The sequence below is a fragment of the Xenopus tropicalis genome, chromosome 1, assembly GCF_000004195.4.
Source record: "Xenopus tropicalis strain Nigerian chromosome 1, UCB_Xtro_10.0, whole genome shotgun sequence".
Lineage (NCBI taxonomy): Eukaryota > Metazoa > Chordata > Amphibia > Anura > Pipidae > Xenopus > Xenopus tropicalis.
In genome coordinates, this window is record NC_030677.2 from 215,001,340 (window position 1) to 215,014,674 (window position 13,335).

Here is a 13,335-nt window from a genome sequence, read left to right on the forward strand (position 1 = left end):
GGATTTAGGATTATTCCAGATGAGCTGTAACGGCTTGTGATCACTAGAGTGAAAGGACTCCCATACAGGTACAGGTGAAACTATTCCCAGCTCCATACTATTGCCAATGCTTCACACTCTGTTTGAGAATATCGCTTTTGTACATCACTGAGTGACCGGCTGCCATATGCAGTGACATAGTGTTGTGTTTCTGGGTTAGTATGGCACCAAGGCCAACTGGACTGGCATCAAGTATTAGTTCAGTTTCTCAGCGAGGATTGAAATATGACATAATCCGCTCACTCATTAAGCTTTGCTTTAGTGTTTGGAAGGCACTCGTCTCGGTTTCTCCCCAGTGCCAGGGTTCAGCCTTCTGTGTCGGATCTCTCAGTGGAACTGCAGGAGTAGAAAAACGAGGAATAAAACGAGAGCAATAGTTAGCCATTCCAAGGAAACGGCGTATTTCTCTGGCATCTTTAGGAGCACTCGCCTCATGAATGGCTGCAACCTGTCTGGGATCTGCAGATACATCATCTCCAGAAAAAATAAAACAATAGATTTTATTGAATTCACATTTGTTGTGGTTCAATGTTAAACCTTTGTCATGGAGTCGTTTAACCACTGCTGTTAGATTGTCACCATGTTCTTTCTGGGTCGCCCATACACCAACATGTCATTGCTGAAGTTTTTCACAGCTGGAAGCCCAGACAGCGTTTGTATTACATTGTGGAACTTCAGCAGCAGAGGGTACCCCAAAACTCAAGCATTTGTACCCCCACAGCCCAGTGTGTGTGGGAAATGTTGTTGTGTATCTGCTGTCTGGATGCAGTTCAAGTTGATGATAATCTGCTTTTAGGTCCAACTTCAAAAATATTTTAGCCTGATTGAGCTCATGGATAATATGATGTATGGTCGGGGTGATATGGCGCTCTCTCGTGATTGCAGCGTTAGTTTGTCACATGTCTATGCAGATTCCAACATTGTCAGGGTGTTTGGGTTTTGGTGCTGTTCCTATTGGGGAGACCCAAGGTGTGGGCCCATATACACGTTCAATAATACCCTGCTTTTCAAGGTTTTCTAGTTCTATGGTGACTTTTTGCCGTAAGTGGAAGGGAATTCTCCTGTGTGGCTGTATTATCGGTTTCACAGCAGGATTAATGTGACGTTGCACCGGAAAGTCTTTTAACTTTCCAATTCCCTCAAACAAGTGATTATATTGAAACACTAGGAAGGGTCGGACTGGGGGGTGCAGGGCCCACCAGGGGCTCCAGCCCTAGGGGCCCTGCAGATGCCCCAGCCAGCTGTGTCCCCTACCCCCCTAGGGGCCCCCTAACCCCCCCGCAGGGCCCCCCCACCTGACGTCCTCCCCGAGCGTGTATAAATTGAACAGGTCAGGCAGGAACAGTCAGTAGGGGGAGGGCCGGCAAGGGTCGGACTGAGCCGCTGGGGCCCACTAGGGTCGGGGCTCACTAGGATATTTCCCGGTGTGCCGGCGGCCCAGTCTGACCCTGACACTAGGTTGTTTGCAACAGAGAGAAGTAGTTGAGACTGCGTTCATGAGTTTGATTAGACCCAGGCAAGATGATGCTTCAAAACTCAAAAGTGAATTATTATTTCTCTAGGTCACATAAAACCAAGTTTTTAATTTTTTGTCTCTGAATTTACAGGTAGTGATGAATTTCCCACATATATCAAGGGGTCTTTCTGCCCCATATGTATATACTGTAATACTGCTTCCTAACAGGTGTAACAGCTGAAATGTAGATTCTCCAATGGGATTCACAGCAGAGCCTGAGTCTATCATTGCAGTGATTTTAGTGTTGCCAAGGAGACCATCTACCCGTGGCTGTTTGCCTTTGCACTGGGCAGTGGCCCCGAATGTATATTCATTTCCATCACTGAAAGTCTCCGGCTTCATTACTGTGTGGGGTGCGACAGGATTCCCTTCCCTCGGCTGCACTTTGGTGTAAGAATGGGATTTATGAAGCAGTTTTATCCTGCAGTTTTGTAAAATGATTTATTTTGCCCCAGGCTCTGCATTGCTGGCCTTTTGCCGGACAGATTCCTGTATGTGGGTAGGAACCCCCCCAGTTTCTGCATGTAGTGACTTCTGATTATATTTGGTATGTGCAGTGGTAGAAGCTTCATCGGTCTTGTTTACAGCGCACTGATTGGTAGTGGATCTATAGCTGAACCCCCCAGTAGAGACCCCCGTAGGCCGGCCCATTATAGCAGGGACTGGATCTATAGCTGAACCCCCCAGTAGAGACCCCCGTAGGGCGGCCCATTATAGCAGGGACTGGATCTATAGCTGAACCCCCCAGTAGAGACCCCCGTAGGGCGGCCCATTATAGCAGGGACTGGATCTATAGCTGAACCCCCCAGTAGAGACCCCCGTAGGGCGGCCCATTATAGCAGGGACTGGATCTATAGCTGAACCCCCCAGTAGAGACCCCTGTAGGGCGGCCCATTATAGCAGGGACTGGATCTATAGCTGAACCCCCAGTAGAGACCCCCGTAGGGCGGCCCATTATAGCAGGGACTGGATCTATAGCTGAACCCCCAGTAGAGACCCCCGTAGGGCGGCCCATTATAGCAGGGACTGGATCTATAGCTGAACCCCCAGTAGAGACCCCCGTAGGGCGGCCCATTATAGCAGGGACTGGATCTATAGCTGAACCCCCCAGTAGAGACAACCATAGGGCGGCCCATTATAGCAGGGACTGGATCTATAGCTGAACCCCCCAGTAGAGACCCCTGTAGGGCGGCCCATTATAGCAGGGACTGGATCTATAGCTGAACCCCCCAGTAGAGACCCCCATAGGGCGGCCCATTATAGCAGGGACTGGATCTATAGCTGAACCCCCCAGTAGAGACCCCCGTAGGGCGGCCCATTATAGCAGGGGACTGGATCTATAGCTGAACCCCCAGTAGAGACCCCCGTAGGGCGGCCCATTTATAGCAGGGACTGGATCTATAGCTGAACCCCCAGTAGAGACCCCCGTAGGGCGGCCCATTATAGCAGGGACTGGATCTATAGCTGAACCCCCCAGTAGAAGACAACCATAGGGGCGGCCCATTATAGCAGGGACTGGATCTATAGCTGAACCCCCCAGTAGAGACCCCTGTAGGGCGGCCCATTATAGCAGGGACTGGATCTATAGCTGAACCCCCCAGTAGAGACCCCCATAGGGCGGCCCATTATAGCAGGGACTGGATCTATAGCTGAACCCCCAGTAGAGACCCCCGTAGGGCGGCCCCATTATAGCAGGGACTGGATCTAATAGCTGAACCCCCAGTAGAGACCCCCGTAGGGCGGCCCATTATAGCAGGGGACTGGATCTATAGCTGAACCCCCAGTAGAGACCCCCGTAGGGCGGCCCATTATAGCAGGGACTGGATCTATAGCTGAACCCCCCAGTAGAGACAACCATAGGGCGGCCCATTATAGCAGGGACTGGATCTATAGCTGAACCCCCCAGTAGAGACCCCTGTAGGGCGGCCCATTATAGCAGGGACTGGATCTATAGCTGAACCCCCCAGTAGAGACCCCCATAGGGCGGCCCATTATAGCAGGGACTGGATCTATAGCTGAACCCCCCAGTAGAGACCCCCGTAGGGCGGCCCATTATAGCAGGGACTGGATCTATAGCTGAACCCCCAGTAGAGACCCCCGTAGGGCGGCCCATTATAGCAGGGACTGGATCTATAGCTGAACCCCCAGTAGAGACCCCCGTAGGGCGGCCCATTATAGCAGGGACTGGATCTATAGCTGAACCCCCCTAGTAGAGACAACCATAGGGCGGCCCATTATAGCAGGGACTGGATCTATAGCTGAACCCCCAGTAGAGACCCCTGTAGGGGCGGCCCATTATAGCAGGGACTGGATCTATAGCTGAACCCCCCAGTAGAGACCCCCGTAGGGCGGCCCATTATAGCAGGGACTGGATCTTATAGCTGAACCCCCCAGTAGAGACCCCTGTAGGGCGGCCCATTATAGCAGGGACTGGATCTATAGCTGAACCCCCCAGTAGAGACCCCCGTAGGGCGGCCCATTATAGCAGGGACTGGATCTATAGGCTGAACCCCCCAGTAGAGACAACCATAGGCGGCCCATTATAGCAGGGACTGGATCTATTAGCTGAACCCCCCAGTAGAGACCCCCGTAGGGCGGCCCATAATAGCGGGGACTGGATCTATAGCTGAACCCCAGTAGAGACCCCGTAGGGCAGCCCATTATAGCAGGGACTGGATCTATAGCTGAACCCCCCAGTAGAGAACCCCGTAGGGCGGCCCATTATAGCAGGGACTGGATCTATAGCTGAACCCCCCAGTAGAGACCCCCGTAGGGCAGCCCATTATAGCAGGGACTGGATCTATAGCTGAACCCCCAGTAAGAGACCCCCGTAGGGCAGCCCATTATAGCAGGGACTGGATCTATAGCTGAACCCCCCAGTAGAGACCCCCGTAGGGCAGCCCATTATAGCAGGGACTGGATCTATAGCTGAACCCCCCAGTAGAGACCCCCGTAGGATGGCCCATTATAGCAGGGACTGGATCTATAGCTGAACCCCCCAGTAGAGAACCCCATAGGGCGGCCCATTATAGCAGGGACTGGATCTATAGCTGAACCCCCCAGTAGAGACCCCCATAGGCCGGCCCATTATAGCAGGGACTGGATCTATAGCTGAACCCCCCAGTAGAGACCCCATAGGCCGGCCCATTATAGCAGGGACTGGATCTATAGCTGAACCCCCCAGTAGAGAACCCCATTAGGCCGGCCCATTATAGCAGGGACTGGATCTATAGCTGAACCCCCCAGTAGAGACCCCGTAGGGCGGCCCATTATAGCAGGGACTGGATCTATAGCTGAACCCCCCAGTAGAGAACCCCATAGGCCGGCCCATTATAGCAGGGACTGGATCTATAGCTGAACCCCCCAGTAGAGACCCCCGTAGGGCAGCCCATTATAGCAGGGACTGGATCTATAGCTGAACCCCCAGTAGAGACCCCCATAGGCCGGCCCATTATAGCAGGGACTGGATCTATAGCTGAACCCCCCAGTAGAGAACCCCATAGGCCGGCCCATTATAGCAGGGACTGGATCTATAGCTGAACCCCCCAGTAGAGACCCCCGTAGGGCGGCCCATTATAGCAGGGACTGGATCTATAGCTGAACCCCCCAGTAGAGAACCCCATAGGCCGGCCCATTATAGCAGGGACTGGATCTATAGCTGAACCCCCCAGTAGAGACCCCCGTAGGGCAGCCCATTATAGCAGGGACTGGATCTATAGCTGAACCCCCCAGTAGAGACCCCCGTAGGGCAGCCCATTATAGCAGGGACTGGATCTATAGCTGAACCCCCCAGTAGAGACCCCCGTAGGGCAGCCCATTATAGCAGGGACTGGATCTATAGCTGAACCCCCCAGTAGAGACCCCCGTAGGATGGCCCATTATAGCAGGGACTGGATCTATAGCTGAACCCCCCAGTAGAGAACCCCATAGGGCGGCCCATTATAGCAGGGACTGGATCTATAGCTGAACCCCCCAGTAGAGACCCCCATAGGCCGGCCCATTATAGCAGGGACTGGATCTATAGCTGAACCCCCCAGTAGAGACCCCCATAGGCCGGCCCATTATAGCAGGGACTGGATCTATAGCTGAACCCCCCAGTAGAGAACCCCATAGGCCGGCCCATTATAGCAGGGACTGGATCTATAGCTGAACCCCCCAGTAGAGAACCCCATAGGCCGGCCCATTATAGCAGGGACTGGATCTATAGCTGAACCCCCCAGTAGAGAACCCCATAGGCCGGCCCATTATAGCAGGGACTGGATCTATAGCTGAACCCCCTATTGTCCCACATTTCCCACACATACGTGTGTAACTGAGTCCAATGTGACCCGATATCTCTCATTTATTGTGTTGTTTCTGTTATTCCCAGTAATATGTATATTTTCCCTTCAGGTATAATATAAACAGGCTTAGTTACCCCATATCTGCCCCACGTGTCTATTCTAGTGCCCCTTGGGGGAGTGGGGGATTCAGTCTCTATTCTGATTGGACATTGCCTTTTCTTTTGTGATTGGTACAAGTACAGAGAGGGCAGATGGATTTGGGGATATTCTTATGGGGGTGATTGTCTTCTTGTGTTTAATCCTCCTGTTTCTGCCTCCGGCCCTAAGATTAAAGGGTAAGTGCACCACAACCAGGGAATTATGGGTCCCACCAGCTACTGACCCGCGACCTCTCAGTATTATATCAGGCGACAGAGAGACCCCACTTGTATAAAGAAATAAAAACCCCTGTTACTGTGGGGTTCTGTCTGTACCCCAAAACATCAATAAAGGGGAAACAAGAAACATTAATGTAGATAAAGGGGAGCAATCACTTACACAGCCTGGGCCTCCCTCCCTTTGGCTCATTACTTCTCTACATGTGAAATCTCTTCCTCCCAAGAACCCCAAGTCGTTGTGTTCCCCCTGCAAGTCCCCCCCCCCCCCCCCCCCGCCTGTTGAAGCGCAAATGATTTTATTGCATTTTTATTCAGTGATGTTACAGCACCAGTGGATCCCATTACTGCCACCTAGTGGCCCTACAATAATTACCACCATCTCCAGAATGAAACTAGTGTTCTTATTGGATAGAATGATTAAGCTCCACCTCCACTCAGAGTTAATTTAGTCTTTGCATTGGATAGAATGGTTAAGCCCCACCTCCAGGCAGAATGGAACCAGTTTTCCCTTAATCCCCCCCAAACCAGCACACCCACCTGCACCTCTTTCCACCAATAAGAACTCAGGGACCCTCAAAACAGAGGATTAAGGGGCAGAATCTTTATTTGCACAGGAACAAAAGAACAGATGCCATCGGAGGGTTAATGTTTGCTCTGAACCTTACAGCAGCGGGCGGTGGTCCAGTCCATATTGCCACACTGACAGTGGCACGTAGATTTGGACTGGATGTCCCACGAGCCACAGCCCATCCCACAGGCGCAGGAGACCACCATTGTACCTGTGAGAGACAGAGCCATGAGGGTTATGTGCCGAGACCCCCAGAGCTGGGGTAGGGAGTATCATGGGGGCAGTTAGAGTGTTAGTTCAGCTTTATATTCTTAGTGTTTTACCCACTGCCATCGGGGGGCGCTCTCTTTCTGCAAACTGCTTTCCATGCAAGTCAATGGCCGACTGGTGTCACTGAGACCAACTACAGGGGGCTTCACATTGCACCTTAGGGTGGGCTTTCTTTATACCCCCCGCATTACAATTTATTGGGTGCATTTTGCAATAAAATCAAGGACCTGCCCCAATTTCCAAGCGAAGCCGTCATGTGACTTTATGGAAGTGAATTTGTATTTTCTTACTATAAAAACACTTGTAGGGGATCAGAGAACCCTGTCCCCTGTTTCTCAGTCTGTGATCTCATCCAGCCTAGCTACAGCCTGGGGAGGGATCCGGTTGGCTGGCTGCCCCAGTGCACGTCTGGGAGAGGTGTGCCTAAGCTTTGGAGCCAAAAATCTAGGGGCGGGCCCAGCAGCTTATAAAGGGAGCCCCTGCTGTTGTTTGCCAGTGCAGAGAGAGACCCAGAGTGAGCAGTTAGCACAAACTGTTTGAGCTCAGACTTGAAAGGATAAGTCTGCTGGGCTGCCTGGGAGTATAAAGTCCTCTGTGAAACTCTGAGATTGTATCCCCTGAGTGAATAGGTATTGCCCAGTTACCTGCTACGTGGGAGCAGCCACCCTTTCCATAGGGGAAGGTACTCTGGGGCAGGTAGCGCTACCTGGGGGGAATTAAGAGCTCTTTAGGAAGGGACTGAACTGATTAAAGGGTTGGGGGTCTATCCGGATCCAAGTTGGGACTGGGCAAGTACAGAGACTGTGCCAGTGTGGATAGCCCTCCCAAGTTTCCTCAGGAAAGGATTATCAGTCCTCCCTAAACTGTTCTACTTTCTATTTCAAAAGTTATATAAAGTTTGATATTTCTGCAAACCTGTGTGTGATTATTTCCTAGTGGAAATCCCCTAGAGGTGTGTTCCTCAGTGTCCACTAGGTGGAGGCACTGCGCTGTTCCCAGTTCCCAGTATTAATATCACTTTGAGAACACATATCTCCTGTGAAAATACAGTGCAATATTAAGTGAATGTGCCAAGAAAGCGTTACACACTATAGAGGAAAAATATCAGGGTTCTGTTCCGTTTCTGATACAGGAGAATTCTGCACACAGACCCAGTGCCGGGGCTGCCTCGGGTTTGTAGCTTTCACTTGGGGAGAGATCAGTTACTTAACCGCCACCTCATTTACATATGCAAAACACAGGGGCGGGCACTCTGGGTCACTTTATGCCCCAACCCAATGTTGTACCCTAGAGAAATAATTGGCACTGGGCAACTGCACAACCAGTGGAACATTAAGCCCTGACCCACAACCCATGTTCCCGGTACCAACCCAGTAATTAGTTCTCCGGCACCGGCTGCGACATTCTGTCAAATCCAAGGCAACAACCAATGTCCCTTCTCTCTATCAATTGGAGAGTGAAATAGGCCCCGCCCTTCTCTCAGGTGCACCCCCCTTTGTAAGGGGTTCAGGAATGATACAATATTATGTGGGTACAGCGGAACCATCCGTGCTGTCTATGGGTAACACTCTCCCCAAGCCACAACTCATATTTATATACATTTATTCACCTTTTATATCACAGGGGAGGGTGGTTGTGACCCGGGGGCCCCAGGGGCAGGGAGCCCATAAGAGCACCTCTAGTTTTATATAACAAAAACCACCAAATCACAATGACCCCCCTTCCACCATGTGCTGTTGCCTAGCAACCAGAAACGACATAAGACACAGTCAGGCTAAGGGCCCCATATGTGCCAGACCCCTGGGAGGAACGGCCTAAGCTCAATAGCCAATCTGCTCCCATGTTACATTGTGTGACTCCTCCCACTGCTTCCCACCTAGTGGCCCCGTGTTCGGCCCTGGACCCAAGGGCCCTGGTTACTGGAATCCCATAATAATGGGCAATGGCAGGGAGATGTGCTGGGGGGCTGCACCTTGGATAATTAGGGTGAGCCAATGTCTCATTTCTCACCCCCCGCTGGGGCAATTTCTCACCTGCAGGGCAAGTGGCATAGGCTCCATTCCCGCGGGCATCGATGCAGTCAATCTCAGTTTTCTCCAGAGCCGATGCCACTGAAATGAGAGCGATTTACCCATAAAAACCCCATAGAATTAAGAGAAAATAAAGTTCCCCCACTGTACCCCCCACTGTGCCTCCCCCACTGTACCCCCTCTACTGTGCCTCCCCCACTGTACCCCCTCTACTGTGCCTCCCCCACTGTACCCCCTCTACTGTGCCTCCCCCACTGTACCCCCTCTACTGTGCCTCCCCACTGTACCCCCTCTACTGTGCCTCCCCCACTGTACCCCCTCTACTGTGCCTCCCCCACTGTACCCCCTCTACTGTGCCTCCCCCACTGTACCCCCTCTACTGTGCCTCCCCCACTGTACCCCCTCTACTGTGCCTCCCCCACTGTACCCCCTCTACTGTGCCTCCCCCTACTGTACCCCCTCTACTGTGCCTCCCCCACTGTACCCCCTCTACTGTACCTCCCCCTACTGTACCCCCTCTACTGTGCCTCCCCCACTGTACCCACTCTGCTGTGCCTCCCCCACTGTACCCCCTCCGCTGTGCCTCCCCCACTGTACCCCCTCCACTGTGCCTCCCCCACTGTACCCCCTCTACTGTTCCTCCACCACTGTACCCCCTCTACTGTTCCTCCACCACTGTACCCCCTCTACTGTGCCTCCCCCTACTGTACCCCCTCTACTGTGCCTCCCCCACTGTACCCCCTCTGCTGTGCCTCCCCCACTGTACCCCTCTGCTGTGCCTCCCCCACTGTACCCCCTCTACTGTGCCTCCCCCACTGTACCCCCTCTACTGTTCCTCCACCACTGTACCCCCTCTACTGTGCCTCCCCCACTGTACCCACCCACTGTGCCTCCCCCACTGTGCCCACCCACTGTGCCCCCTCACTGTTCCCTCCCACTGTGCCCCCCCACCATGCCCCCTCTACTGTGCCTCCCCCACTGTACCCCTCTACTGTGCCTCCTCACTTTAACCCACCACTGTACCCACCCACTGTGCCCCCCCACTGTATCCACCCACTGTGCCCCCCCACAGTACCCTCCCACTGTGCCCCCCCACTGTACCCCCTCTACTGTGCCTCCCCCACTGTACCCCCTCTACTGTGCCTCCCCCACTGTACCCAATCTACTGTGCCTCCCCCTACTGTACCCCCTCTACTGTGCCTCCCCCACTGTACCCACTCTGCTGTGCCTCCCCCACTGTACCCCCTCCACTGTGCCTCCCCCACTGTACCCCCTCCACTGTGCCTCCCCCACTGTACCCCCTCTACTGTTCCTCCACCACTGTACCCCCTCTACTGTTCCTCCACCACTGTACCCCCTCTACTGTGCCTCCCCCTACTGTACCCCCTCTACTGTGCCTCCCCCACTGTACCCCCTCTACTGTGCCTCCCCCACTGTACCCCTCTGCTGTGCCTCCCCCACTGCACCCCCTCTACTGTGCCTCCCCCACTGTACCCCCTCTACTGTGCCTCCCCCACTGTACCCCCTCTACTGTGCCTCCCCCACTGTACCCCCTCTACTGTTCCTCCACCACTGTACACTCTCTACTGTGCCTCCCCCACTGTACCCCCTCTACTGTGCCTCCCCCACTGTACCCCCTCTACTGTGCCTCCCCCACTGTACCCCCTCTACTGTTCCTCCCCCACTGTACCCCCTCTACTGTGCCTCCCCCACTGTACCCCCTCTACTGTGCCTCCCCCACTGTACCCCCTCTACTGTGCCTCCCCTACTGTACCCCCTCTACTGTGCCTCCCCCACTGTACCCCCTCTACTGTGCCTCCCCCACTGTACCCCCTCTACTGTGCCACCCCCACTGTACCCCCTCTACTGTGCCTCCCCCACTGTACCCCCTCTACTGTTCCTCCACCACTGTACCCCCTCTACTGTGCCTCCCCCACTGTACCCCCTCTACTGTGCCTCCCCCACTGTACCCCCTCTACTGTGCCTCCCCCACTGTACCCACCCACTGTGCCTCTCCACTGTGCCTCCCCCACTGTGCCCACCCACTGTGCCCCCTCACTGTGCCCTCCCACTGTGCCCCCCCACCATGCCCCCTCTACTGTGCCTCCCCCACTGTACCCCCTCTACTGTGCCTCCTCACTTTAACCCACCACTGTACCCACCCACTGTGCCCCCCCACTGTATCCACCCACTGTGCCCCCCCACTGTACCCTCCCACTGTGCCCCCCCACTGTACCCCCTCTACTGTGCCTCCCCCACTGTACCCCCTCTACTGTGCCTCCTCACTTTAACCCACCACTGTACCCACCCACTGTGCCTCCCCCACTGTACCCCCCCACTGTACCCACACACACTGTTCCTCCCCCACTGTGCCCACCCCCACTGTACCCCCCACGGTGCCTCCCCCATTGTACCCACCCACTGTGCCTCCCCCATTGTACCCCCCCTCTGTACCCACTATGTTACTATGTAAGCTGCCGGATCGGTGTAAGGGAAGAATGGGCCCCGTGTCTGGGCACCTTAACCTTCTGCACAGTGGGACCCCGGATTTACGCTAAGGGGGGTCTAGTGCCACTGGGGGCCCTTCCTGCAGAATCCCACAGTGAATGGGGCTTTAATTCAGTGCTGGGTCAGTGCTTGGGGGCTTTAGTGGAAGTGGAAAGGGGGCAGCAGTAATTATCGTTACCCATAGATTTAATGAGGCTGTTGAACCCAATCAGATCAGTGATGGAGCAGTCATTGGCCCCGCCCATGTCGATTGCAGGAACCAGAACCAGAACCAGGAGAACGAGAGTCAGACGCAGCTTCATCTTCCCAATCCTTCCCCAGCGTCACCTAATGTCACCCCTGTAATAAACAAGGTTACAGATAGCACCCAGCACCCTGTGCCCACACTGCCCTGTAATAAACAAGGTTACAGATAGCACCCAGCACCCTGTGCCCTGCACCCAGCACCCTGTGCCCACACTGCCCTGTAATAAACAAGGTTACAGATAGCACCCAGCACCCTGTGCCCTGCACCCAGCACCCTGTGCCCACACTGCCCTGTAATAAACAAGGTTACAGATAGCACCCAGCACCCTGTGCCCTGCACCCAGCACCCTGTGCCCTCACTGCCCTGTAATAAACAAGGTTACAGATAGCACCCAGCACCCTGTGCCCTGCACCCAGCACCCTGTGCCCACACTGCCCTGTAATAAACAAGGTTACAGATAGCACCCTGTGCCCTGCACCCAGCACCCTGTGCCCACACTGCCCTGTAATAAACAAGGTTACAGATAGCACCCAGCACCCTGTGCCCTGCACCCAGCACCCTGTGCCCACACTGCCCTGTAATAAACAAGGTTACAGATAGCACCCTGTGCCCTGCACCCAGCACCCTGTGCCCACACTGCCCTGTAATAAACAAGGTTACAGATAGCACCCTGTGCCCTGCACCCAGCACCCTGTGCCCTCACTGCCCTGTAATAAACAAGATTACAGATAGCACCCAGCACCCTGTGCCCTGCACCCAGCACCCTGTGCCCACACTGCCCTGTAATAAACAAGGTTACAGATAGCACCCAGCACCCTGTGCCCTGCACCCAGCACCCTGTGCCCTGCACCCAGCACCCTGTGCCCACACTGCCCTGTAATAAACAAGGTTACAGATAGCACCCAGCACCCTGTGCCCACACTGCCCTGTAATAAACAAGATTACAGATAGCACCCAGCCCCCTGTGCCCTCACTGCCCTGTAATAAACAAGATTACAGATAGCACCCAGCACCCTGTGCCCTCACTGCCCTGTAATAAACAAGATTACAGATAGCACCCAGCACCCTGTGCCCTCACTGCCCTGTAATAAACAAGATTATAGATAGCACCCAGCACCCTGTGCCCACACTGCCATGTAATAAACAAGATTACAGATAGCACCCAGCACCCTGTGCCCACACAGCCCTGTAACACATAGTAACATAGTAAGTTAAGTTGAAAAAAGACATATGTCCATCACGTTCAACCATAGTGCCTATATATAACCTGCCTAACTACTAGTTGATCCAGAGGAAGGCAAAAAACCCCATCTGAAGCCTCTCTAATTTGCCCCAGAGGGGAAAAAATTCCTTCCTGACTCCAAGATGGCAATCGGACCAGTCCCTGGGGCAACTTGTACTGAGAGCTATCTCCCCTACCCCTGTATTCCCTCACTTGTACTAAGAGCTATCTCCCATACCCCTGTATTCCCTCACTTGTACTGAGAGCTATCCCCC

At 54.0% G+C, this 13,335-nt stretch overlaps 1 protein-coding gene across 1 annotated transcript; it reads right to left on the reverse strand.

Moving 5' to 3' along the window:
• Window positions 1-6,796: 6,796 nt before the first annotated feature.
• LOC116408250 (resistin-like beta) lies at window positions 6,797-11,964 on the reverse strand. Its single transcript, XM_031895034.1, has 3 exons — window positions 11,770-11,964; window positions 9,087-9,164; window positions 6,797-6,994 (listed from the first exon to the last, which is right to left on the reverse strand). Exons 1-3 carry the CDS (start codon window positions 11,891-11,893, stop codon window positions 6,858-6,860), a joined length of 339 nt encoding a protein of 112 aa, XP_031750894.1. The 5' UTR covers window positions 11,894-11,964; the 3' UTR covers window positions 6,797-6,857.
• Window positions 11,965-13,335: the final 1,371 nt, after the last annotated feature.

Coding starts and splice junctions, on each gene's coding strand:
- LOC116408250 (XM_031895034.1), bottom strand. CDS start 11,893: ATGAAGCTGCGTCTGACTCTCGTTCTCCTGGTTCTGGTTCTGGTTCCT. Junction 9,165..11,769: donor CAGCCTCATTAAATCTATGG/GTAACGATAATT, acceptor CTCTCATTTCAG/TGGCATCGGCTCTGGAGAAA. Junction 6,995..9,086: donor CTATGCCACTTGCCCTGCAG/GTGAGAAATTGC, acceptor TGTCTCTCACAG/GTACAATGGTGGTCTCCTGC.